We start from the raw sequence: 26,803 nt of genomic DNA, 5'->3' as shown, positions 1-26,803 counted from the left end.
TGGTCTTCATACGCCTAGAATTGTAGATATGGGCAAAGAATTAGAGTTCGGAGAGTCCAGTTCAGTGTTTCCTCTAAGTACCGACAGATTTCACGAGCAAGGAAATGACAGACCCACGTGTTCTTCTAACACTGTAGTGCCCACATTTTAACTAGGCCAAGAAAGAGAGGCCCTGTGCAATACGGCTAACTACTTATGGGAGTAATTTCACCATACAACTCTAGCAAATTTATTTCAGTTTCAGATATCACTTTCCCCATTAACTCAGGAGACCAAAGGAGCATAACCGCCTTCCTTTCATCCCTGTCAAACTCAGCAAGTTTCTCAGGAAGCAAATACTATTTAAATCATTTTCATATTTCTAAAATGCCTGTAAGACAAGCCCAGGGTCTAATTATGCCACTTAAATTTGTTGAAGATGTTTGGGTTTTTCTTTTTTTAATTTCAATACCGAAAGAGCCCAAGGGTTTAAAGCCCTAATAATCTAATAAACTTTGCTAAGTGAACATTGTAACAGATACGCCTGGATGGGATTTTGTAAATACCAGACAATTTCCCCTGATCTTTATCAGGGAAAAGAAGTCTAAATCTTTAGCAGGAAGAAATTAAATGTAGTGCAAAATAATAACATCTGGCCAGGTTGTGTTCGTCAGAGTAGCAGCTCCTTTAGATGTCAGGCTGAAAAGTACTAAAATGAACTCTGAAGGGGGTGTGTGCGATTCTTTATGAGGCAACAGGAAAGGCTGCTGCGCTGCTATAGAACACTCGGGGTACAATTAACTCGCCCTAGTATGTCCCTATAGAGAATCGTTTCACATCAATGGAATTTGAATCCTTATGCCAAATAAAATTTGGGGGCCATTCTTGGGGCATTTTGTTTATTTCTCCATTACTGTACAGATTCCTAAGAGCACTTTCTATTTCTCAAAACTCTCTATGATCATTTTTATCACTTCACAAATCTTATTTTTATCGTCAACCTCCAAGGGAGACAGTGTGGCTCAATGAAAAGAGCAATGACTTTGAAGTTAGAAAGTTAATGCTGCCACTTACTGGTTATGTGGCCTTGGGCAAATTGCTTCATGGCTCCTAGCTCCAGCTTCCATATCTGTGAAATGGGGATAATAATACCTAGCGGTATCACTACCATTAGGAAGATTAATCAAACCTAGCACATAGTAGACTCTCAGTAAACTTAGTTAACCTTGCTTCTCCTTCATGTAAGTGACCCAGATGAGTTCAAATGTCTAACCTCACCAACTTTCCAGAGGTCTCTGACCTTCAAGAAGGCTTAAATTATCTGAATATACACTATCTTTCCCTCCCATCAAAACAGAAACAAAAGCTCTCAAGGTTATATTTGAAATAATACGTGCATCATTAAGCCTCTTCTTTCACTATCAGCCATCTCTACCTTCTGGCAGAGATTGCCAGAAAGAACACACTTTGTTTTTCCACTAATGATTACTTTGATGCATGAGATACTTTGTCTTTCCTGCCACTGATTTTTTTTAAGCTGGCATTTAGAGGGATAATTCTGGTGATCTCACAATTTAAAAATAAAAGGTTTTCCCCCCAGAATGTGTACCACAAAACAATGCTAAACCACTGATTTATCTTATAGGCCAGTGTGTCTGTTTCAAATGTTAATTGCTAGAAAGAGTACTGTTTTTCCAGTCCCCAGGAACAGGAGTGTGGACAGAAGGCTTTTGGGTTTCCCCCCACCTACTACTCTGTTGGACAGGAACAGGCGCCTTGGCCTCACTGAATGAGTTTCTTTAGCTACCCTTCAAGGGCTGGGGCATGTGGGAGTAAACACACACACTACATCAAAGAATAGTTCCAGGGCCCATTTTCCCAGCTGGGAAGGTGGGAAGGATGCCCAGAATCCATGCTCCACGCAAAGAGACTGGTTGCAGGTAACGTTTCACCACCCTCCCAGCACCTTTCCAGCTACCAGAGCACAGACTCCAGCGCAACTCTAGACCAAGATTATGTCCTAGTAAATGGTCAGAAAGTTCTCAAATCCAGGAGGAAAAAAGGCAATGCTGATAGCAGTAAACAGGAACTCATTCAGACTAGCGGTCAGTGTCAAAGACAACTGAACAACAACAATCATCCTTTAAACTTTTCAAAGCATTTTTATATACATTACCTCTTTTGATCCTCAGAAGCTCTGGCAAGTCGGCAGACCAGGTGTTATCTTACACATAAGAAAACAAACTCAGACACTTTATTACCGATTTTTACACAGATACTCTCAGAATAGGAAATAAAACACATGTCTGATTCATCTAAGGCTAACATCTATTAGGAAAGAGTCAAACAATATATTGGAAGCCAAAGGAAGATATCAACATATTTGACTGAAGGTTCTTTTAAACCACCATAAAAAATAAAAATTGAATTAACAAATCAGTAAAAGCAATCTATAACATATAAAATGGGTTAGCATCCTGAATATATAAAGAGCTCTTAAAATCAATAAGAAAAGGGCATCTCAATAAGAACAATGAACAGCTAAATTTTTTTAAATGATGAAATAATATTAATGAGAAAAAACGCAAAATAAAAAGTACAAATGACCAACAAATTTTCATAATAAAAAAAGAGGGGACTTCCCTGGTAGCTCAGTGGTTAAGAATCTGCCTGCCAATGCAAGGGACATGGGTTCAAGCCCTGGTCTGGGAAGATCCCCCATGCCACGGAGCAACGAAGCCCGTGCGCCACAACTACGGAGCCTGCACTCTGGAGCCCGCGAGCCACAACTACTGAACCCCACGTGCCACAACTACTGAAGCCCGCATGCCTAGAGCCCGTGCTCCACAACAAGAGAAGCCACTGCAATGAGAATCCCTCGCACTGCAATGAAGAGTAGCCCCCTCTTGCCACAACTAGAGAAAGCCCGTGCGCAGCAATGAAGACCCAATGCAGCCAAAAATAAATAAGTAAAAAAATAAATTTAAAAAAAAGAGTACTATTTCTTCACCTAAACTGGGGTTATTGTAAAAGGGCAAACAGCAAATGGTCAGGAAAATGGACATTCATACATTGCTAGTGGGAGTGAAAAGAGATACAACGTTACAGAAGTCAAACAGGCAATAAATGTGAGAAACCTTAAAAACTGCATAGCCTCTGACCCAGCAATTCCAGTTCCAGGAATTTATCCTGAGGAAATAATTAAAGATATGCATAAATATACTTACATGGACATTATTTATCTCACTATGGTCTACTGAAAGTAACCTAAATTTCTAACAATAGAAAGGGTTGGATTAATAACATATGAGACAACAGCATGACTAAGTAGTAGGTGGCCCCTAAATACTCTATTGTTATTATAGTATAGAAATTGTTACATGGAAAGATGGCTATAATATATTACATGAAAGGGCAGTGTAATCCACTTTCTAAATATATATACACACACCTGCATATGTACAATACTGAACAAAAGTATGTAAGATTAGATACTAAAATGTTAACAGTAGTTATCCTCTGGGGGATAGAATGTGGGTCATTTTATTTTCTACTTTTTCATTTCTTTGTGTTTTTTTCATTTTATCTAATAAACATGTATACTCATTTGTATAGTAAAAACTTATTTAATAAAAACAATATCCTGAAACAAAGTTTGCTCTATTACATTCCATCTCAATGCACAAGCATTGATCCACTATCTAGAGACTTTTAAGATCTTATACCTGAGTAGATTTCAAAACCTAGAAACAAATGCTGTAAGCAACAGCTTATAACTTTTCTGTCCATTTGGTCATAGTGGTATCAGTAGTTATTGCAGAGGAAGTGGAAGAGATAGTAACCTGTTTCTATTAATACTACTTATTTTAATTGTGTATATGTATATGTGTGTGTGTGTGTGTGTGTGTGTGTGTGTGTATTCACTGAAACATTTACTGAGTATCTACTATCTCATTGGGAGATACAGGGTTGAGGTAGAATACGCATAAGCCCTACCCTCAGAGAGATCATTCTCTAGTAAAGGAGACCCACGTTAATCAAATAACCATCATATATCACTACCAACTTGATAAGTGCTAGAAAGAAAAAACACAGGATCCCAGGAGAGGCAATACTGTAGAACCTGGTCTAATCTGATAATTACATTTCAGTTAATCAGGTCCAGTACTAATGCTAAAGAACTTCAACCAAAGGAGGGAAGCACGATAAACATCCTGATTTCATCATTTTTGTTCTCCTTCCTCTCCTAATCAACTCAATGAAATCAGAGTCTGCCATTGCTAGTTAGATCTAGAGGCTACGTTAACTCATTCAGACCACTAGAGGACCATGCAGAAAACATATACTATTTAGTCTTAAATATACACATAGACACAGAGAAAGAATGAAAACACACACAAATGTTATTAGCAGTTTTCTCTGAATGACAAGATTTTGAGTGGGTATATTAGAGCATTTCAATATTAATTAAATTATATTAAAGCATGAAAAGCATTTTTAATTGTATATGTACCAGATATGTGACATTGAGTACCACAAAGCAGATATTATACTTCATATACAATTATGCTTATAAACGTATGAGAGGGAATAACAAAAACAATGGCTACCATGCATTTGGTTCCTATAGAGCAGCACAGGCCTGAGTTCTTCACAGTCCTCACTGGATTTAACCCTCTTTAATTCATGGCTCAGAGAGAAGTGAGTTGCTCTTGGTAACAAAGAGAGGAGATGGTAGAGCTGGAACTTAGACTCCAGTCTGCCTGAAGGCAGAGCGCATGCCCGTCTCACTATGCCCCTCTGCTTCTCCCCTAGATGTTTTGTCCTTTCAGAAGGGATGACTGTAACGCTAGCTAGGGAGTCCAGAAAGACTGGTATCTAGAAGGTAATTAATAATGTTTAAATTTTAATTTAAATTTAGAAAAAGATGTGCACTGATTTACCTAACTCCCTTACCGGCCCTTCTCTTTGATCAAAAGCCACGTCCATCTGGAGAATTCATACAGGCAATCTCCTCCAAGAACCTCTACCCTCTAGTTGGAATTAATCTCTTCCAACCCCACAGGCATTTTGTTTTTTCACTTTGTCTCCTTTTTCTAAGAGGGCATTCAAACTGTGTAAGCTTTGAGCCTTAAAAAACCTGGATCCACCCCTATTCCCTTAGAAACCTGCTAAAATTTTTCTTGCCGCATTTCCCATAGGATGCCTTGTACCAAAATTACTCACGCGTAAGTCTCAGTTTCTGAAATTTGAGCTACTTGAAGGTAGGCGTGAGGTATCTTTGAATCCCCTACAATAACCTGCCTTCAGACGTGCTAGGTACTTGCTCAGCAAATGCTTTTAGTTAAATATAATAGAATTCCCCTGCAAGAAAGCAAGCTAGAACTGGGGAGATTGTCTGTGACCATGAAACAAAATACACAGTGGCTATAAAACACATGGTGATTAAGGGCACAGGCCCTGGAGCTGTACATCCTGGGTTCAATTCCTGTCTCTGCCATTTATCTATTTGGCTGTGCAACTTTAGAAAACTTACTTCATCTCTCTAAGCCTCCACTTCCTCAGCAATAAAATGAGGCTAATAATAGTACCAACTTCACTGGGTTGTTGTGAGGTCTAAATGAGATAATATAAGTAAAACACTTCAGAACAGGACATTTTTCATTCCTCTCTCCCTGACATAAATACATATTCAGTGAGGAGGTTTCTGATTCTCACCCGAAGCCTTCAACTTTCTCTTCTCCACACCAGCTCCACGTCTTCTACCTATGCCACCAAGACTCATTCAAACCCAGCCCAAGTGACTCCAGAGCCTGCCCTCTTAAACTTACACTCCACTGCTGGACTGGAAAGCAAAGGAGCAGACTAAAGGCATGAAACCCCATTCGGCCTTTGCAGGTAATCTAGATGTAAGCTGATGGGAGCCTGGAACTAAAATCAGAGAAACAGAGCTAGAAGGCAACGGCATGTGATCAGTGAGACAACTGAGGCCCAGGGAGGGCAAAGGGGAACAGAATGTAGGGAAAAGATGGGGAGGAGTATGAAGGAAGAAACAAGAGCCGGTGACTGACTGAAAGAGGAGACAGGGCAAAGCAGGAGTATGAGGGTGTGCCGCAGCCCCTGGAAGCATCTCACAGTCAATAGAAGGAAAGGTGTTTTTAATTTCTATGTTACCACTTCCAGCTTCGAGGAAAATTGTTTCTACCTCCACTCGATTGACAGGAGAATTCAAATCTCTCAAACATATGCTTCATTACTCAAATATCAGGTACTGCAATTCAGTGAGACAGAAAGAGGAGAAGGAACATATGTTTTCAGAAAGTAAACAAATCCCAGTGGGGGAGGGGTGGGGAATAATCACTGGGCAAAAGTGGTATTTTTCCTGGAAGCTTCTAGAGGGCAGGGACAATGTCCTTTAATTTGCTTTGTTGGGTCCACTAGTGAGAAGGTGGGCGATGATAATGGCAGCTATAGGGGGGAGTTCAGAGCCCTACTGAACCAAGGCGCACGCGCTGGGGTAAGGAGTTAATCTACATAATCTCCTCACCTCACTGTTGGCCCAAGAACACTCCACACCCGCCATTTTTGTAGGCTCTTTTTATTAAACAGTTTTCGGTCTAATGACTGACTTCTAAATCAATAGAGGGCACAGGAAGGGTTTACAACCCTCCCCAGCCTCTGGCTCTGGCTAAAGCCACAGAATTTTGAAACTGAATTAAATCCAGAAAGTTCTTAGTTTAAAACCAAAATAACTTTAAACACCCAGTTTCCAGTTGTTTTTCCAACAGCACTAATAATTAAAGAATCACATTTTTTATAACTTTGTAACCAAAATATCTCTTTGAGTCAACTCCATAAAAGTACACTAATTAAAGCCAGCATCTTCTGGCCTCTGATGAGAAATTCACCCTTTTATAATGGGATTACTAGAGCTTTGCTGTACAGATGAGTGGTTTGATTAATAATTTACATTTCTGAGGATATATAACCTCACTCATGGTCATGGTCTGCGTTCCTAAAATTCTCCTATTCAGTTTAATGTCATTATATTTGGCCCTGGCAAATGAATTAAGTTCTGATTAGACATCAATGTAATTATTTTCTCCCGTATACGTTATTTTCAAAAAAGAAAGGGTTGTGACGGAATGGCCGGCAGTTTGAGCCGAGGAGTTCAGTGGGGCTCAGCATGGGCAGGAGAACTGTCAGACTAGTCAAAAGGAAAAAAGCGTGAAATGGAGAAAAATTGCTCAGTACTCACTTAAAATCCCCACTACATTATAAAAACTAAATTAACAAATGATTGAATCTCAAAAACATGTTTATCAACATTCAAGCAATTATTCAGTCACATATTAACTGTGAAGGAAAAGAGCTCTGCTTGAATAGTGTCCCTAAACAGTTATTTCAAGCAGAAATGACTGGAGAAATTGCTCTGAGCTGATGGAAAAGGGTGCTCTAACCAAGGGTAATTTTATTTAGGGGGAGTGGGAGAGACAGGAATCTGACAGAAAAAAAGTAGAAGAACTGCCAAGAGCAGATGGAAACAGAAAATAAGGGAGCAGAGAAAGAGAAGACGCACAGCAACACTGCTTCCTCCCCCTTCATCTCCTCCAGAGACAGCAGGTAGGAGAAAGCCTTCCAACGCTGGATGAAGATAGCGCTTTTCTTCCTCTCTGCCATGATAGCGTGCACCAGAAAATGCAACGAAAATATGGCCGGAACACAACAACGCCTTCGTGATCTAGCCTCTTGCTTGTGTGTAAAATATACCAGATAGGTATATTTGGAAGAGAAGCTTCAGGAAGCTGAAAAAAGGATTGCTCCTGGAAGTATTGCTATTTCAAACAGCTCAGCTTCACATCTAAGAATGCATAAAATAAACCCCTCTTTCAAAGGGTCCTTTGCCTAAGTGCTCTCTCACCTGTGCACTGGAGCTGCTTCAACGTCATCTACATGGGGCAAAAGTTGTTGAATTACATCATGAAGTCCAGCTTTGTCTGGGATTATGTCTGTAATGGTAACACATCATTTACCTGGCCCCATGTGGGGTGAAGTGGTCCACAAAAATGAGCTGTCTAGATAATACAGTAACCACCCAAAGTCATAAAGGCCATAAACAGAGAACTAGAATTAGAACTTAGATTTTTCTGACTCCAAGTCCAGTGTTTCTTCCATTGCCTTGAAGCACCAAAAATATTTTTAGCCATTCAAAATGGAAATATTAACGGAAAAACAGTGAACATAACTTGATCTTTCCTTATCAATTCACAGCCATCACTAGGAACATTAGTTGTTGGATCTATTATAACATAGGGGCTACTGAGACAGGTAGGGATATACTCCTCTATAAAATGCCCCCAACTGCCACATTCAGTGAGTTCTTGAGTCACTTTTATGTCCTCCACTCTTACTGTCACTCGTTAGCTTCTTGCTGCTCATATGTACCTCCCTCTGGCAGTCTTTCAAAGCCCTTCTAGTTAACTGCTTATCTACTACCGGCTGGAAAACTAGAGAATCAAGCTCGTAAAGACTGTGCATAAATTCAGAACGGTAGTAGGCTCTGAACAAGGACCCAGGAGCTCTCAGATGAGACAAGTACATGAAGCAGGAGCTCCACGTCGTTTTAGGTGAACGGAGATGTTTTCTGCTTAACCACCATTTCTCCTCTCTGATAAAGAAAGTTCAAGTTGTGAGAGAGACAACTTCCAGAAAAGCGAAGTGTTGCTGCATTCTGAAGAGTCTGTTCTCACTCAAAGTCAGTGGTACCCAGGGGAAGACTGGAATCCTCCAACGTACAGAAAAAACCCGGACATACCCCAAATAGTTCCTGATGGTACAAGGTTGAAAGTTATAATGAAATTCTACAAGGAACACAGAACTCAAGGTTCGAAAGTGTAGAGGTGGTGGAGATATGATGAAAAACTCAGAATTCTATCCCATTTTTCTTCTCAAGGACCACAAATCCTACAATTTCTTAATTTTGTTTTACTTCAAGCACACTAAGAACAGGAAAACCATGTCACATGATGGCTTGGAAGAAGCTGTGGCATCAATGAGTTTCCTCATCTGTAAAATGGAGATAATTACAGTATGAACCTCATAGAGCTGCTGGGAAAATTAAATGAGATAATTATGTAAAAGTAAGCATCATATAGTAGGCACTTAATATAACTGTCACTATTATCATCATCATCATCATCATTATTAGGTAGGGGAGAAGAAAAAGAGAGAAGAAAATCTACTTTCAGCGAAGTTTTTCAAAAAAGAATTAATTAAGCAGAAACAAAAAACGATTGTGCTGCCCCATTTTACTAAGCGCATCAAAGTAAATTAAGTTTAGGAAACGAGGCAATGCAAAGATTGAAAATAGAGAACAACTTTTTTAAATGCTTCAATCATTATCAAGACAACATTAGCAATAGAGCACTCCAACTACTGTAGCAAAGGTTCCCAGGCTCATTTATGAGGGCAAAGGCTTCCTGCAAACGAAGACATAAACTCCAAATCGAGGCAGTAAGGATTGCTCGTGGAACTGTGCACATATTTGCAGAAAGCACTCACTGCTTAATACCCCCAATGTGAACTAGTGAAGGAACCCTAAAGAGATTGTGGATCTAGGCCAATATCAAGATGAGCTATCTTCAATTTCACGTGGTGAAAACAGCTCACATCAAATTTCATAGGAGTTAAGTACTGGAGCAATTTTCTCAACAATTTGTTCTACCAGAATCTTGGGGAGGGGGTGTATTTTAGGGAAAAAGCAACTGTGTCCGCCAATTAAATTCATTGGACTACTAAGTAGTTATAAGAAAAAAGTGGATACTCTCTTTTTCTCAGCCATCAGTAATACATCATCTTGTAGCAGTCCCTGATTTTAGTCTTGTCTCTCCAGACAAGGAGACAATCCTACAGAAAGGATTTGGGGCAATGCCTCTACAAACATGGCATAATTGCCTTGAGGTCTGGGACCATGTTTTATTTGGTTCTTATGGGATTTATTTTTTCTAAGAGCGAAGCAGGAAAAGAATAAGAAGAGAGAATGAGACAAGATAAAGAATGAGTACATATGGTGACAAGGTAGAAGGCACCGGCAATGAGTTCAGACATTAGTTGTCTCCGTGTTCCTTTGCTAGGGTTGTCCTTCTGCCTGCCCCCACAATTTGAGAAATAATATATTTATATGTATGTGTGTGTGTGTGTGTGTGTGTGTGTGTGTGTGTATGAGAGAAACAGAGAACGAGTAGGTGCTGCCCCCCTACTCCCTACCCTCTGTTCACATGACAAGCGTTCAGCTTCCATTCTATAGCAGCCATATCTGGAAGCTAATCCAATCAAAATCTTGTCAAAACTTCCTTTCTCTCTTAGTCTTATGCTGTTCCAGAACTAGAAAACACAACATGCAAAATGCAGAACTGGACAGAGATGTGAATGCTGACATGCAAGGCCCTCAGATAGACAGCCACGTCAGCTACTCTTCACGCTAGAATACCAGCGTGATCACTCCACCACCCCCATCCAGCCAGGCAATGGTAAGATAACATCTGTGGGCTTGGTTATTCTGGGAATGAAACAAATCACAAATACTCCATTCTAGAAAAGCCCCTCCACAGCCCATAGAGTAAGATTCAGCCCTCCACTTCAACTAGATCCTCATGTCACATCACTTCTTATCACCCTACTTTCAGCTAGTAGATCAGCTCCAAAAATCAATCTAAGAAGTACATGAATGGTACATGTATTTTTAAAATGAGCTTAAATTATTCATTCTTTTGCCAAATTGTTAATCTCAACAAACTCTTCACAAGAGTCTGACTGCATAAATAGGTTAACAAATACTTCAAGCTTCTGTATTATACTTCATATAATCAACCCAACATCCCGAGGCTTTGACCCAAGAAACTGTTGTGAATGTATGTTTTATTAGCTAATTTGAATAATTTTCTCAGCTTATTCTAAGTATTTCATTATAATATGCAAAAGAAACTATAATCAACCCACCTTACAATTCAAACAGGTTAATTCTTATAAAGGTGCCAGTTCTCTCCTTATGGGACAAGAAAAAGGCAGCTGATTCCATCTGCTTAAGGAAGGATAGAAGAAAGCCCCAATATCCATAATTAACTTTCTTTCACAGGAAGTGGCATAACGAGGTAGTGAAAAGCATACACTCTGAGAGCCAGGCCAACTGGGTTGAAATCCTACTTTCCCCATTTATTAGTTGTGTGACCTTGGGCAAGTTACTTAACCATTCTGTGCCTTGAGTTTTCATCCATAAAATGGGGAAACTAATAATACTACTTACTTCATAGGGTTTATTGTGAGGATTAAATGAATTAATATATGTAAAACACTTAAAAGAGTACCTAGCACATAATGCTATATAAGTGTTTGCTCTCACCACTACCATCATCCTCCTAGCTGGGTCTCTGAATCAAGGGAGATACTCCCCATCCAGCTATGACAGTCCTACAAGTTAATAAGGAGAAATGTAATTTCCTACCCATTCTGGTAACACCACAACAGCTATCTTTTACAGTCGTACACAGGTATATTAAGGACTGAGACTCAGAAAAAGAGAAAGGATAATCACTCACACAAATGAGAAAATGTAGGGCCATTAAGCCAGTTTTTCCCTCTTAGATGGAAATAGTCCCAGTGGTCAGAAAGAGCTTGTGCATGTTCCACAAATATCCAACTAACTCCTGGAGAAAACTGGTATTTAAGTAAACATTTTTGTTTTTTAAACAAGTTTTATGGGCTAGTGGAGGGAAAGTACCATTTATTCTTTCTTCAGAGATTTCATCCTTTACATACAGGTAAACAGAATGTCCTTAGACAATGATTTTTGACAATACCCACCTTTCCAAAGATTGTAATGCAGCTTCTCTAAAAACCATGTTTTTCCTTAACCAGAATCTCTCACTGGGAGGTTTGTTGTTTTTTTTTTAATTTTAATTTTTATTTATTTTTTGGCTGTGTTGGGTCTTCATTGCTGCATGCGGGCTTTCTCTAGTTGCGGCGAGCTGGGGCTACTCTTCGGTGCCATGCGTGGACTTCTCACTGCAGTGGCTTCTCTTGTTGCAGAGCACAGGCTCTAGGCATGCGGGCTTCTCTTGTTGCAGAGCACAGGCTCTAGTTGTGGCTTGAGGGGTCAGTAGCTGTGGCGCACGGGCTTAGTTTCTCCACAGCATATGGAATCTTCCCGGACCAAGGATCGAACCCGTGTCCCCTGCATAGGCAGGCGGATTCGCAACCACTGCACCACCAGGGAAGTCCCTCACTGGGAGGTTTTCATGACAAGTATTAATGTTGGAATGGTAATTTATAAATTATACTTAGCATTTGAAAGCCCAGTGCCCAAATAATGATGCCATTGAGCAGCACATCTCAAATGATCCCCAGAACTCACCTTGGAAAACTGCAGCATTCTGAATAATTAAGAACTTGAGCTCCATACTTGCAGACTGAAGCAGTTGTTCCATGTTCAATCGTGCTGTTAGTTGGTATTTTTCTTCCATCTTTCTTGAGCAGCATGTTGGGCCCTTGGGGAGACATACTTGCAAATCTGATCCTGAAACAAACAAGTTTTTCATGTTTCAGTAAGCACAGTGTCACACACACACACACACACACACACACACACACACACGAGGCAAACAAGGCAAAACAATGCATTTCTTGTAAAACACAGTAAAATCTTGATTATCCAAAATCAGCGTTTACCTTAACTAATCCCTGCTTTCTCCCTATTATCTTTATGACTGATTCTTTTTGAATAACTGTAAGAATTAATTGCCTAGGTTTGACTCATAAATGCTGTATAAACTAATTTATAGCACAAAGTATACGTCACTGAACACCAGTATTTAATTTGTCTGTTAAAAGACCAATCTTCACTCCTACAATTTCTTTTTCTTGATTATAATTTATGAATGAAAACACAAGCAAGAAGCCACTTTCAAACTTCCAGTTATGATTTCCTAATGAAATGTATGTCTGGGCAATCCAATGTTGCCAACATTAACATTCAACCACCCAAATCCCTTACAACTCAACAATTCTAGCTCTAGCACAAATGCCAACCTCCCGCTCCTCTGAATTCCTGAGCTCCCTTATGATGCAGAATGCTTTTTTATTTCTGTATCTCGATAAAGATTTGCCAAATGAATAATCTTCTTGATTATCCCAAAGTTAGGGAATCAGAACCTCTTCTCAGTCCTCAACCAATGTGACCCTTTGCAGTCCTCACAGTTAACCAATCCCTCCTTAAAACACTCCCCCCGCCTTGCTTTAGTGAATCTACCCAGTTCACTAAACCTATCCACACACACCCCATACACCGCCCCCCCACTGCTATGGCTATTCTTTTATATATATATATATTTTTTTAAATATTTACTTATTTAATTTATTTATTTTGGCTGCGCTGGGTCTTCACTGCTGCACACAGGTTCTTTTAGTTGTGGCATGCAGACCCTTAGTTGTGGCATGCAGGTGGGATCTAGTTCCCTGACCAGGGATAGAACCCAGGCCCCCTGCATTGGGAGCGCGGAGTCCTACCCGCTGGACCACCAGGGAAGTCCCACTATGGCTATTCTTATCTATCTTTTCTTGCTTCCTCTTCGTCTGCCGATCACATAAATGTTGTTGACCCTCTTTCTCATTCTACATCTCTGCCCAACCCCAATGATCTTACCTAACCCCTGTGATTGCTGAACTCTCTAATCCTGCCTTCACCGTTCTTCTGAGCTCCAAAATCCCACATTTTCAACTACTCTGTGGGAATCTCAGATTCAGCAGACCCCAAACTGAACTCAATATATCCCATATGAACACACAAGTTCCATCTCCTGTATTCCGTACCTCAGTTAATGATTATCATCTACCAGGTTTCCCCATAAAAAAAAACCCTTTTTGTTGTTTTCAGCTCTTCGCTGGTGACTCAACACACTTCTGTATCCGTGGAAGTCATCAGCATATAAAAGAAAATTGAAGCCATGGGAGTAGGTGAGAGTCATTCAACAAATATTTTATTGGGTATCCACTATCTGACAAGCACTGTGGATACAGCAGTCTGTAAGGTCCCTGCCCTCGTGGAGCTTATATTCTGGGAGACAACAAACTACATATGTAAGGTCAAGCAGTGATAAGTACTACAGAGAAAATAAAACTAAGTAAGGAAGGGAAAACAAACTGTGGTATACACACACAATGGAATACTACTCAGCCATAAAAAGAAATAAACTATTGATACATGCCACCACATGGATGAACCCCGAAAACATTATGCTCGGTGAAAGAAACCAAATTTTAAAAATTACATACTGTATGGTTCCAGCTAGAAAGGGAAAGTTAATCTATGGTGACAGAAAGCAGTTCAGCGGTTGTTGGCGGAGATGAAGCAGTTCAGCAGGTGAGAGTGAGGAAATTTGGAGGAGTGATAGATATGTTCATTATTTTGATTGTGATGATTGTCTCATGGCTGTAAACATGTATCAAATTTATCAAACTGCACCCTTAAAATATGTATAGCTTATGGTATGTCAATTATACCTCAATATAGCTGCTGTTTTCTAATGTTTAAAAGTAAGGTAGATAGGGAATGTGGTGATTGCAGGGACGCTTCTATTTATGTAGGGTAATCAGGGATGGCTTCTTCCATAAGGCGACATTTGAGGAGAAATGAGGGAAGCAATGGAGAGTCCCAAGATTTTATATCCTCTACCAATACTAGCAAATATTAGGGCTCAATGCATATTTAAGTCCAATCTCCTTCTTCTTCTGTAACTCCTGTTTTACTCAAACTTTCCCTTCAATAAGCATTTGTTGAGCTCTTCTGTGGTGGCCATGAAAACGTGCATCTCAGACCTCCTACCACAGGGAGTATAACTGCCGAACGGTCCCAGCGGCTGTGCTCTAAATTCAACGCCATGTTGTGCCCAGGCCACGATCCCTAGGGGCTGCTCCCAGCCAATGACAGCATGGCAAAGATGCCAAGTCCTGTGAGACACAGGACTTTGCTGACAAGGCATTTTGCCTTGAGGACTCCCCACTGACCCTGACAAAACTTTCTTAAAACTGTACTGCAGTTTACATTCTCTCTACTCAACCTTCCTTCCTTCCCTCTCTCCTCCAAAGGGGTCAGACCTACACCACAGTCGAACAGCTCATTTCCTTCCCAAGTGTTTTCCCCAAGAAACTTCTTGCACATCTAGTGCTATATTGGCATCTGCTTCTCAGAGGACCCAGTCTAACATATCTTCTGTGTGCCAAGCACTGTGCTACATGGTAGAGGTACAGCTTTCAACAAGAGACACATGGTCCTTATCCCAAGGAGCACACTGTCTAGAGGGGTTAACAGAGATGAATACCTAGTGCATATAACTGGGTGGGATAAAGCGACATAGTTATCTAGGATGACAAAACATGTATATGGGATATCCCCCCAAGGGTGGACACCCCCAAAGTTCCATAAAGTCCTCGGCAAAGTAAGCTTTCATAATAAACATCAAATCTTACTGAAGTGAGGCTAGAAAGCATATTCAGACGTTTTAGACAGCTTTTCAATGACTGAGGTGTTTGTTTTTTTTTTTTAAAAAGGTGGGGGGAACTAGTTAGCCCTAAGTTACCAGAAAATTTACTTTTGTTACAATCTCTGATTTCCCTAGGAATTCCAGTTATCATGGCCCTAATGTATGTGTCCAAGTTTTCTTCATTGAGGAATGAAATTCATCAAGTTCAACCTCACAAGACGTCACTGCTGGAGTCCACAGTATTGACTCCAAGCTCTCTGCTTCCTCCTCCTTAAGGGAGCTGCTGACAAAAGTAGTAAAGGAGAGCATGGATAACGTGTATCACCAAACCTAACGCAGCACTGCAGTTTGTAGTACTGGATGCAAAGGTGATGTTTAATGTGTCAAAACACAATTTGGGGTCTGGAGACGCAGAGTTCAGATTTATCTCCTATAAATGTCAATCTCATATACGAGCCTTAAACCGATTTTAACTAGGGTCTAAGCTCAAAGCCTTTATGATTATCTTCAGAAAAAGAAAAAAAACAGAGCTAGTTCTAGCTCACTGTGTTCTTTCTACGTGAGGTTACAAAATGTAATGCCATTCTAGAAGTAGAAACTGACTCAGTTTATTGGACCAAGTAGGGAAAGAGTCCCCTTGGGGACAAGTGGCTAATCTAGATTTAAACAAGGGTAGTTGGGACACATGTGTAGATATGAAAAATCCTATATAGCAGGTACTTTCCAAACACCAGTTTATTTTCTTAGTATACTGATGCCTAAATAGTGTGTGGTTTAAAATGCCTGTATTTGCATACATTCATAAAATCAAATGTTATAGATAAAATTCTTTGTGTTGCTAAATTTCCATTGGTGATGATTTCCAGTTTTCAAGAATGGTAGGGTTTATTTGGCAGGGTGGCTCTTGGTACTGTTCTAACTCCCACCAGCTCTAGCTAGTGGGAGTTAAAAATAATAGGGCTCAGATCTTTTCTTTGTGAAGCGCTGTGAGTTGCTTACATCTTAGAAGGTAACAAACTGCCACTCAATGTACCAACAGAAGCCCAGGAATGACTCTTTAAATGACCATGACGCCAGTTTGGTTTGCCTTAATATGATAATTCATGAAGTAACTTAGAGCATGCATAGGGGTACCCCCCTTCCCTGAGGTGGTCAAGTCTCATCATTGTATAAACTCCTACGACCTCAGGAGTTCGGTTAGCCAAAATCTTTAAAGGACTAAAACCTCAAATGAGAACTTATGGGAAAACATGTCAGATGTCATGAAGAAAGGTACGTGTTATATCCAAATATAAGAAATGTATATATAGCAATATTTATCCTCCCACCAACTTATCACAGCCTGGTTAATCAATAAACCAGTATAACTGATCTGGGGGCTAAGAGTTAGCTATAGATTTGAGGAAATAAAACATCTATAAACTGATAAGAATTCACGATTTCTGATAAGAATTCACGATTTCCAAACCAGGAAGGAGAGAAATAAATGCCCAAGGGAAAAACATTTTGTTTTAAGTAAATTTCATATAACTCACAGGCCAGCTTAAAATAAGCCTCAGTACATGATAGCATAAGGAACAAAGTGGGCCAGGAGAGCTAGACACACCTAAATGAAATGACAAAAATGAAATATAACCATTTTAATGCATGAACATGCCCATGAAAGAAACAAGACAGAAAGAACACACAAAACAGAAAGAAAGAGAGAAAGAATTTAGAGGGGAATCCTTATCAACAAAACAAAGAATTACTCTGGGCACCAAATCCCAAGTGGGATGAATAAAAAGTAGAACCGAGGGCAAATGACTAAGGAGGTACACTGAGAACTGGTACATACTTGTGTGAATAAAAGCAGAAAGGCCAATTCAAGAAATAAGATGTAACTTACAAAAGACATAGTAAGTAGCAAAGCATTCTTTAAGTATGTCAGGAACAAAAGAAGGTTAAGGGAAAATAGCTCCTTTATTAGACGGGAAGGAAAAGTAATCACGGACCACACTCGGCAAAGAGATGCTCACATTTTTTTTTTTTTTTGTAAAAATGGAACTCAGCTGGGAAATGGGAATAGAGACAAGCACTATAGCCTGGGATGGAGATAAGGAGAAGACTTAGCAATTGACTATTCGAATGAGTCAGAAAGGTTCAACTCTTTAGGGCTTAATAAGTTGCATTCCCAGATGCTAAAAAAATAAAATAAAATAACTGAAGTCATTACAGGGCTGCTAGTTCCCATTTATTCTGGAGGGTTAAAAAGTACCTTCATACTATAATCTCCTCTCCTAGATTTTTAGTTCCTGAAGAGCAGAGAATGACTCCCATCTCCTTTGGGATGCCCCGGCGATCTCAGGCAGCCCTGTGCATGTAGTGGTGCATTAATGAGGGCTGCAGACTGAGAACACAGAAAGAACACTTTCTGTCTGATCTAAAAAGGAGGAGTGGAGACAGATGACCCTGAAAATGTTACATCTGTATGCTTTGATCTTGGAAAAATATATTAAAATACCACAAAAATCAATTTCCAAACATCCTGAAGATTCACAAATAGATGTTTCGCTTGAAGAAACTATAAAGTAATTTATTTCTAGTTATTTTGAGACAATGTCTCGCTTGCACAGTGGGCCCAGTTCTGGGTCTTCCAACTGAGAAGGGATATTTGAGTTATGGAAGCCTTTCTCTGGAGGATTATTCCCATGTGTATTCAAGCTGGGCACCCTTACCAGTTGCTTTCCCTTCCAGAAGCTGAATCACAGGGGTCCACCGAAAGCTCCCTCCTGATGTGTACTCTTGTGTAAGGGGATCTCTTAGGTTTGGCTACCTGTGGCCTTGCCTTCTTGACCTATAACACAGACTCTCTCCTTTGGGCCTAGTTCTGACTCTTTTGGGCTCCATTCAAGGACTTGACATTTTAGGCTGCTTCTGGTTTCCCTTAGCCACCTCCACCAGGACTGGGACTTCGATTCCTCTCTGCCATGCAGTCACAGGTGCACCACACTCACCTGGAGACCCCATTCCAGGCCTGAGCTCTGTCCCTAATTGGAAGAGGACAGTGAACACTATACATGAGGCTGTTTAATTGTATCTGTTCTATTGGATTTTATTCCAAGTCAGTAAGTATTAACGGCCTGGAGGCCAGCATCATGGTAGGCAAAACACTTATGGTCCCTCTGGTCAAGTAGCTTACAATTTAGTCCTAGCCCCACCACTTACTAGCTTGCAACCAAGGGTAGATTATGTAACCTCTACACGCCTTTTCGTCCCTATTATCAATACCACTTACCTTGCAGAGTTGTTGCAAGGACTGAGTGAGATTATGCATGTAAAGCTCTTAGCTTACTTGGTACAAGGTAAATATTCAATATATGTTAAGTAAAATTAAAATAAACAAAAAACAAATTCATGCTAAGAGACCAGACTTTCACACACAAAAATAGCTAGAGAACAGTAAAAGCTGATATATGGTTAGGTGACAAAATATGCAGTATATTTTCTGAGGTGACAGAAATAGTCTATATTTTAATTGGGGTGGTAGTTACATGGGTATATAAAGTTGTCAAAACTCAGTAAATTCTTCACTCAAAATGAGTGTACTTTATTATTTATAAATTATATTTCAATAAAGTGGAATTTTCAAATATGTACTATAGACAACATTTGCTAGATAAGTACATGCTCACCAGAGGCTCTAGGGGTCAAAGAAGACTTCCAGGAGGAGGTAGGGCTTGAGCTACACGGTAAAAGATGAGAAGGCCAATGGGTGAAATGCATTTGGCACCTGTGGAATAGTGGGGCAAAATTAACCTGCCTGGAGAGAAACTAGAATCTGGGGTATAGCTAGCTTATCAGGCAAGATGGGCCAGAGAGTGAAGGGCCTTGAATGCAGACAAAAGACTATGGGCTTGACTCCATGGACGATAAAGAACCACTGTTGAGTCTCAAGCAGAGGTATAATATGATGAAGGGTGCTGTTTAGGAAGATTAGTCTTACAGCTTGAAATTGGGAAATGAGCTAAATAACCCCTCAAGGTCACTTCCAGCCCTCCGATTCTCCAATTACCTTTATTATGTTCTATATGTTAGTTATTTTACTACACTGCAATTTTAGCTAATGACTATAAATTGTCAAAAATCACATTTAAAAACACACTAAAGAACAGAAGAAGTATTAATGTAGACCTTGATCCTTATACTTTTCTAAAAGCAGATAGAACATATTCAAACAGCAACAGAAGAGACTAAATCGTCAGGGCTCAGTAACAATGAAAACTGAAATCCTTTCCATATATATACGTGTGTGTGTGTGTGTGTGTGTGTGTGTGTGTGTGTGTGATGATTTCACACATTTTATTGCCAAGGTCTGCTTTATGAATGGCAGACTTTTTTCCTAACGAAAGTATGCTGTGCTAAAAATAATAATGTAATATTATCATTAAAGTAATGTTAAACAAAGGAATGAATGATATCCAAAACTGGTTTGCTTCATGACTTATAGGGAAAATAATAGATGCCTATTAGAATTATCCAAAGGATTAAGTGCAGGTTGCTCTACAAATGAACGAAAAAATAACGTATCAACCATTTCTAAAAGGTTTTCTTTTTAACAGAGGACAAGTCAATTTGCCATCCAGAAATATTAACTAATTTCCTTAGCATATAACAGTGACTTGCTATTAGAACGGTGCCTTTTCCCCTAATTAATCATTATCTAAATCAAATCTTACATGCTCATTAATTTCTTACTAATCAAGATAGGAATACAGATGAAAGAAATGGCTGCATTTGAAACCAGTGGGGAAAGTGAGGATTGCTGGTGGAAGAAATCGTCTTAGGGAACCCAGATGAAGGTTACCCTTCTGTTATTTAGCCTGAAAGAACATGACCTTGCAGAGGGCACACCTGGGTATCACGAGCTCAGACTTTAAAGCAAAGATCATGCCTGGGGCCGTGACAGACTCTGCCTCTGTAAAAGGCAGGCCAAAATGTTGCTACCACACTGGAGTACTGGGAGTTTAAAGCAACCCTGGAGATAAGCCTGAGAATTAAAGAACGAATTACCTTTATCTCTACTGCCAACTGTCAATTAACTGCATATCATTTCATGCCCAGTAAAGGTTGAATCCCTAGATCACTACACTCTCCCACAAAGAGGTTCTTTCTGGACCACATTCCCAAGCAGCAGTCAAACATGTGCTCTGGGAACACAAATTCACTGATTACATTCAGCCTGCCAAAGTGGTGAACAATTCATTCATACAACATTTACAGAATGCCTACTTTGTGCTAGGGTCTCTGCCCAACCCAAGGAATACAGTAACGAACAGGACACAGTCCCTGCCCTGGGGTTCACAGATTGGTCCAGGAAATGGACTCCCAAACTATCAATAACTAGAAACTTCTAGGTCACTCTGGACACCTCATTCACCTTCATCCCCTATAGCCAACTGTCACTAAATCCTACTGGTTATGCTTTTTTTTTTTTTTTTTTTTTTTTTTAGCTGTACGCGGGCCTCTCACTGTTGTGACCTCTCCCATTGCGGAGCACAGGCTCCGGACGCGCAGGCTCAGTGGCCATGGCTCACGGGCCCAGCCGCTCAGCGGCATGTGGGATCTTCCCGGACCGGGGCACGAACCCGTGTCCCCTGCATCGGCAGGCGGATTCTCAACCACTGTGCCACCAGGGAAGCCCTGGTTATGCTTTTTAAATGTCCCTCATCATTCATCTTTTTTCCATCCTGGCCTCATCACCTCACCTCTTTTCACTTGGAAAACTATTACAGCCTCTAAACTGGCCTTCCTGCCTCTACCCTCTCTTCCACCGAAGCCGGAGAGAGACGTTGCTAAAGTACATATCTGATCACATCGTTCTCCTTCTTAAAAACGGAGCAGGGCTTCCCTGGTGGCGCAGTGGTTGAGAGTCCGCCTGCCGATGCAGGGGACACGGGTTCGTGCCCCGGTCCGGGAAGATCCCACATGCGGCGGAGCAGCTGGGCCCGTGAGCCATGGCCGCTGCGCCTGCGCGTCCGGAGCCTGTGCTCCGCAACAGGAGAGGCCACAACAGTGAGAGGCCCACGTACCGCAAAAAAAATAAATAAATAAAAATAAAAATAAAAACGGAGCAAAGACACAGGCGTGTGAAAGTGGGTGGCATATACAGGCATTGCCAAGGAACCTGGTAAGGCTAGAGGGAAAAGCGAGCTTGTGGAAAGTAGCTGGGGCCGGATAAGGAGGAGTATGTGAGCCCCGCCACCAGAGGATTCCTAGTTATCTTTGGCTATTTTTTGTTTGTTGTCTTTTTACATTTTTTTCCAGCTTTCCTGAGGTATAATTGACTCTGAGTTATCTGTGGATTGGATTCTCACAGGAGAGAGTGTTCGCGGGGGCAGAGATGCACTCCAAAAGCTTTCTGTCCTTTGAATTCCCATAGCACTCTGCATCCTTTATAAAGACACTTCTCACACTCTCTAACTTGCATCATGGTTACATTTGCATGCCTTATCTTCACTAGATTTAAGTTCCTTCAGGGAAAGACCCTTGACTGACTTATCTTTGTATCTCAAGGGGCTCGCTGACGTTTGGGCTTGATGTCCTCCCCTTTGACTTGGAAACAATGCCAGAACTTCAAGAGAGTTCAGTTTTAAAGGAACCAGGTCAGATTAATTGATGCTAATAGAGCAACTCGTAGAAGAACAGTATTCCAGGAAAACTAAAGAATCCTCAGAGCCCAAAATGGAGTTCTCTCTCACCTCCTCTTCACCCTTCTACTCTTCCCTCCAGCACCCCCCCCCACATTATTTAGACAGGGTAAAAACCCTAATAAAAACAAAATTGGGTTGGAGGATATGCCAGTTGGGATAAAGAATCTTTTTATTTATTTATTTTTGGCTGCATTGGGTCTTCGTTGCCGCACGCGGGCTTTCTCTAGTTGCGGCGAGAGGGGGCTACTCTTCGTTGTGGTGCACGGGCTTCTCATGGCGGTGGCTTCTCATGTTGCGAAGCACAGGCTCTAGGCGTGCAGGCTTCAGTAGTTGTGGCACGCGGGCTCAGGAGTTGTGGCTCGCGGACTCTAGAGCGCAGGCTCAGTAGTTGTGGTGCACGGGCTTAGTTGCTCCGGGGCCTGTGGGATCTTCGCAGACCAGGGCTCGAACCCGTGTCCCCTGCATCGGCAGGTGGATTCTTAACCACTGTGCCACCAGGGAAGTTCCAGGATAAAGAATCTTTTAGAATTCTGCCAGAGGGACTAAACCAAGGCAATTTTCCTGTCTCCCCCTAGTCACTCTTTCACTAGTTGTTATTCTACTCAGATAAGTAGCGGAGATCCCATCTTTTAGGAGATGTATAATTTTTATTCTTCAGATACAATGTTCAAATACGCAGACCTGAAGCATAGCTGAGAATTTCAACACCCTAGGCCCAATCTAAGTGCTAGGCCATTTCCCCTGTGTATGAAATCACATGGCGGGGGGGGGGGGGGGAAGAACCCTTCCCTAAAGTGTTATTATCTGTTCTGCTACCAAATCAGCTGTGCGACTCAACCAAATACCTTTTCAGATCTGGGCCTGACTAGATGACCCTGCAGACAATTTCAGGTCTGAGAGTCTGCTTCCAACTATAGGTCAATCAATAGTCACTAAGCCCATTCTAGACTAGGCATTGGGAGGACACAAAAGAAGCAAAAGACCTGCCTCTGCCCTTCTAAGAAGGCTCTGTCAATAGCACTTGACAATAGCTATACATGAACATGGATATGAGGCCAAGGCAAAGACCAACGACTCAGCCTTTTCAGTGCTTCACCCCATGTAATAACTACATTCCCTTTTGTATACCCCTTTGTCTCCAGAGGCCAACTAATGTCAGACAGCTTCCTGATGGATGGCACGCAATAGCAAAGGGAAGGACTCTGGAATCAGACCAGGTTGTGAATCCCAGCTTCACCACGTAACAGCTGTGTGATCTTAGGCAAGTTACTGAATCTCTGAGCCTCAGCTTCCTTATCCATAAAACGGGAACAATAACACCTACCTCTCAAGGTGGTTGTGAGAATTAAACTCCTATTTAATGTTTCCCAAACACATGCCTTCATTTCCTGCTTCCCTAGAACAAGTTCCCCTTAGAGTAGAGAACTCTGGTAATTGGGATGATTCAAGAGGCCCAGAAAGTTCTCTTCTGTAGTGGACTGAACGGTGCCCCCCCAAAAGATTATGTCCATGTACTAACCCCTAGAACCAGTGAATGTGACCTTATTTGGAAAAAAAGGGTCTTGCAGATGTAATTAAATTAAGGATCTCAAGATGAGGTCATCCTGGATAATACAGGTCATCCTGGATAATACTAAATCCCATGACATGTCCTTATGAATGACACACAGAGGAGAGACACAGGAAGAATAGAAGGCCATGTGGAGACAGAGGCAGACATTGGAATGATGCAGCCACAAGCCGAGGAAGGCCTGGAGCCCACAGAAGCCGGAAGAGGCCAGGAAGGACTCTCCCAGAGCCCTTGGAGGGAATGCAGCCCTGCGGACACCTTGATTTTGTACTTCTGGCCTCCAGAACTGTGAGCTAATCAATTCAGTTGTTTTAAGCCAGCAAATTTCAGGTCATTTGTTCTGGCAGCCCTAGGAAACTAGTACACCCTCTCTCTCCCACCTATAAGTACCTGCCTAGTAATGTCTAAAGGTTTCATCGTGGGTGATTTACTACTTGGTTAAGCAATTTCATCAGGTGTTGTCTTAAAGCGTAACGTTCCTTGAGTCATTCCCTCATACCTCAAGGCTAAAGAGTTTACCTGGGAGCTTCCTGGAGCACAGGAAAGAGGGGGTGTGGTGGGGGAGTTAACCCAGCACACCTGGATAGGGACATGGGGCGATGTCAAAGGGAAAGATTGCAAAAAGATCAAAGGGGCCAAAACCAAATTTTATCTATGCTCAGCCTTGAGAAAGTCATATTGATGAAGCCCAAATGTTACTTTAACAGCATAGTCCCATACTATAAAACGGAAGTCTTGCAGAAGCAAAAAAATAACAACATTGCCTCAGTCCTTGGTTCATATTCCAGAAAGTCTGTTAGGAGGGTGCTCAGACTAATCCAAATGCCTCATTCTCGCTGCTCAAATGTGTTTGTTTTCAACTTATGGACACCAAGGGGGGAAAGCGGGGCCGGGGATGGGGGGGGGCGGTGGTGGGATGAATTGGGAGATTGGGATTGACATGTGTACACTGATGTGTATAAAACAGATAACTAATGAGAACCTGCTGTTTAAAAAATAAAACAAAATTCAAAAAACAATGTTTGTTTTCTTAAGCCTGATAAATTAGGTGTATTTTGTATACATGAGAAAAAGCATTTTAAGCTATTAGCAATCAAATAATCACAAAGAGAGCTGGGCAGCAATGGCATATGCCTATCAGTCTGGGCCTCCAGCCCAACCCTGAATTTGGTAGGAGTTTCTCTTCACATTACACCTGCCCTAGTCTTCCAGCACTTCTGGAGACGCTGTTTAACCAGCTCTCAGGCAAATCTTTCTGATGTCCAATTGCCCTTACTGTTAAGATGCTTCTCCCAGCTCTAATGGCTAACCTAAATTTCAGTTTCAAGCCATTGCACCTTGTAATTACTTTCTCAGCTGCTGTAAATAATCTGTGCCCTCTATTTTATCTTTCCCCTTTCCCCATGATAGGGACCTGTGGAAAAAGGAGTCGGTTGCCTTGTTAGTACAACATACACACTGCACCTGAGCAAAATGCAACCAAAAGAAAATCAAACACTCACTCTTGATCCCTGAGTGAGAAACAACGTTATTGATCTTTTCCTTTTTCCTATCCTTCAGCTGATCTGAGTGTCTACACTGACACGCTCTAGTGCTGTGGCATTTATGCCATCTTGGGGACTAGCTGTGTAAATGCTCCAGTAATTTTATACAACTTCATCATACTGTTGTGTTAGAACTTGAGTATCTGAAGGACTGAGGAGAACAGATTTTCCGCCTCCTTCTCCTCCCCCACTCTCATGTAATATGAATCAAAATCTTCACTAATTGGCCCTCCTCCTGCCTGTTACTGAAGTCTAGACTTGGTGGCAATCCCTTCTGTGGAAGAGATTTAATGAAGGAGAAAGTGCATGGGAGGGGAATTGGCAAGCAAACCACTGCAAAGCAGCTATAAGAAACTTGGAGGCACAAGGAGTTTTGGGTAAGCTGAGATTGGAAACTAAAGGATATGGTTTCAAACACACACAGACACACACACACACACGTTGGTGAATTCACTTTACCCTGAACCAAATGTTTCCTAAAATTGAGGAAATTTTAAGTTGCATTAATGCAACACATAAAAGAGTTTTCAATGATGCTCAGTAGTGACTTTTTTCCTCCTTGCTTTCTTTGGGAGCCATGAAAAACAAAAATAAATTACCCAAACAGGTAATTTGGGGATTTGCCTTCCATTCCCATGATTTCACCGAAAAACTCAAAAATTTCTAATAGTAACTTCATTCTCCTGTCAAGCTGGGGGTGATTCAGATACAGAGCTCTCCAGAGCCCAGCGTGGGCTCCAAGAGGGAGTGCCAGGAGGGCCCCAGATCAAGCTGAAAGAACCAAGCCTGGATCCAGGATCTCCCTGTGGGCTGCTAGTATTATAGTCTGACCTGCCTCCTGAAAGCCACCAGATCCAGATCTCCCTGTGGGCTGCTAGTAGTATAGTCTGACCTGCCTCCTGAAAGCCACCAGATCCAGGATCTCCCTGTGGGCTGCTAGTAGTATAGTCTGACCTGCCTCCTGAAAGCCACCAGCTCTCAAGACTGCAGCAATTTCGTTTGGGAATGTCTGCCTCATTTAACTTTTACTTGTTTTCGAGAAAGAACTGAAATAAAGTAGAAGTGACATGGGAACCATGGAGCCAGTTCTCCCAAAACCATGCTGACCGCCTATGTATGTCTAAGGAGTGCGGGGTTCAAGGTAGCTGAGGCTACAGTCAACTAGGGCAGTGATGGAAACAGTTTGATGCAGTCACTGAGGCAGTTCAACTCAGAGACGATAACCTTCACTGAACGGGAAAATCAAATGCCCGTGACCCCAGGCTGCTGAGCTGCATTTGGGACGCAGCATTCCCACAGATTCAAGCCATCGCTCTTCCAAGGCCCTCCTCCTTACCCTCAACAGTTACGGAGACCCTCCATGCATGGTCCTCATCTGTCTCCATGTCTGCCTCCCCCACCAAGGACAGAGAGAGGGGAGTTTTTTTCTTCGAATCCCCAGCATCTCACACATACTGGGTTCTCAAAACTGGTTTCAGAAGTAAT

General features: G+C 41.4%; 1 protein-coding gene across 5 annotated transcripts in view; it reads right to left on the bottom strand.

Annotated features, from left to right (window-relative positions):
• Nucleotides 1-26,803, bottom strand: part of GPC3 (glypican 3) — a 444,369-nt gene that overhangs the window by 400,642 nt on the left and 16,924 nt on the right. For 3 of the 5 annotated variants that reach the window (XM_073799647.1, XM_073799649.1, XM_073799650.1), the window contains exons 2-3: nucleotides 12,389-12,550; nucleotides 2,156-2,203 (exon numbers count right to left, since the gene is read on the bottom strand). In XM_073799647.1, coding sequence (XP_073655748.1) covers nucleotides 2,156-2,203; nucleotides 12,389-12,550 — 210 coding nt within the window. The remainder of the gene's footprint in view (nucleotides 1-2,155; nucleotides 2,204-12,388; nucleotides 12,551-26,803) is intronic. The other 2 variants (XM_073799648.1, XM_019919072.3) reach the window with 1 other exon arrangement.

This window comes from Tursiops truncatus, chromosome X (assembly GCF_011762595.2).
Source record: "Tursiops truncatus isolate mTurTru1 chromosome X, mTurTru1.mat.Y, whole genome shotgun sequence".
NCBI lineage: Eukaryota > Metazoa > Chordata > Mammalia > Artiodactyla > Delphinidae > Tursiops > Tursiops truncatus.
This window is presented reverse-complemented; position numbering and strand designations above follow the sequence as displayed.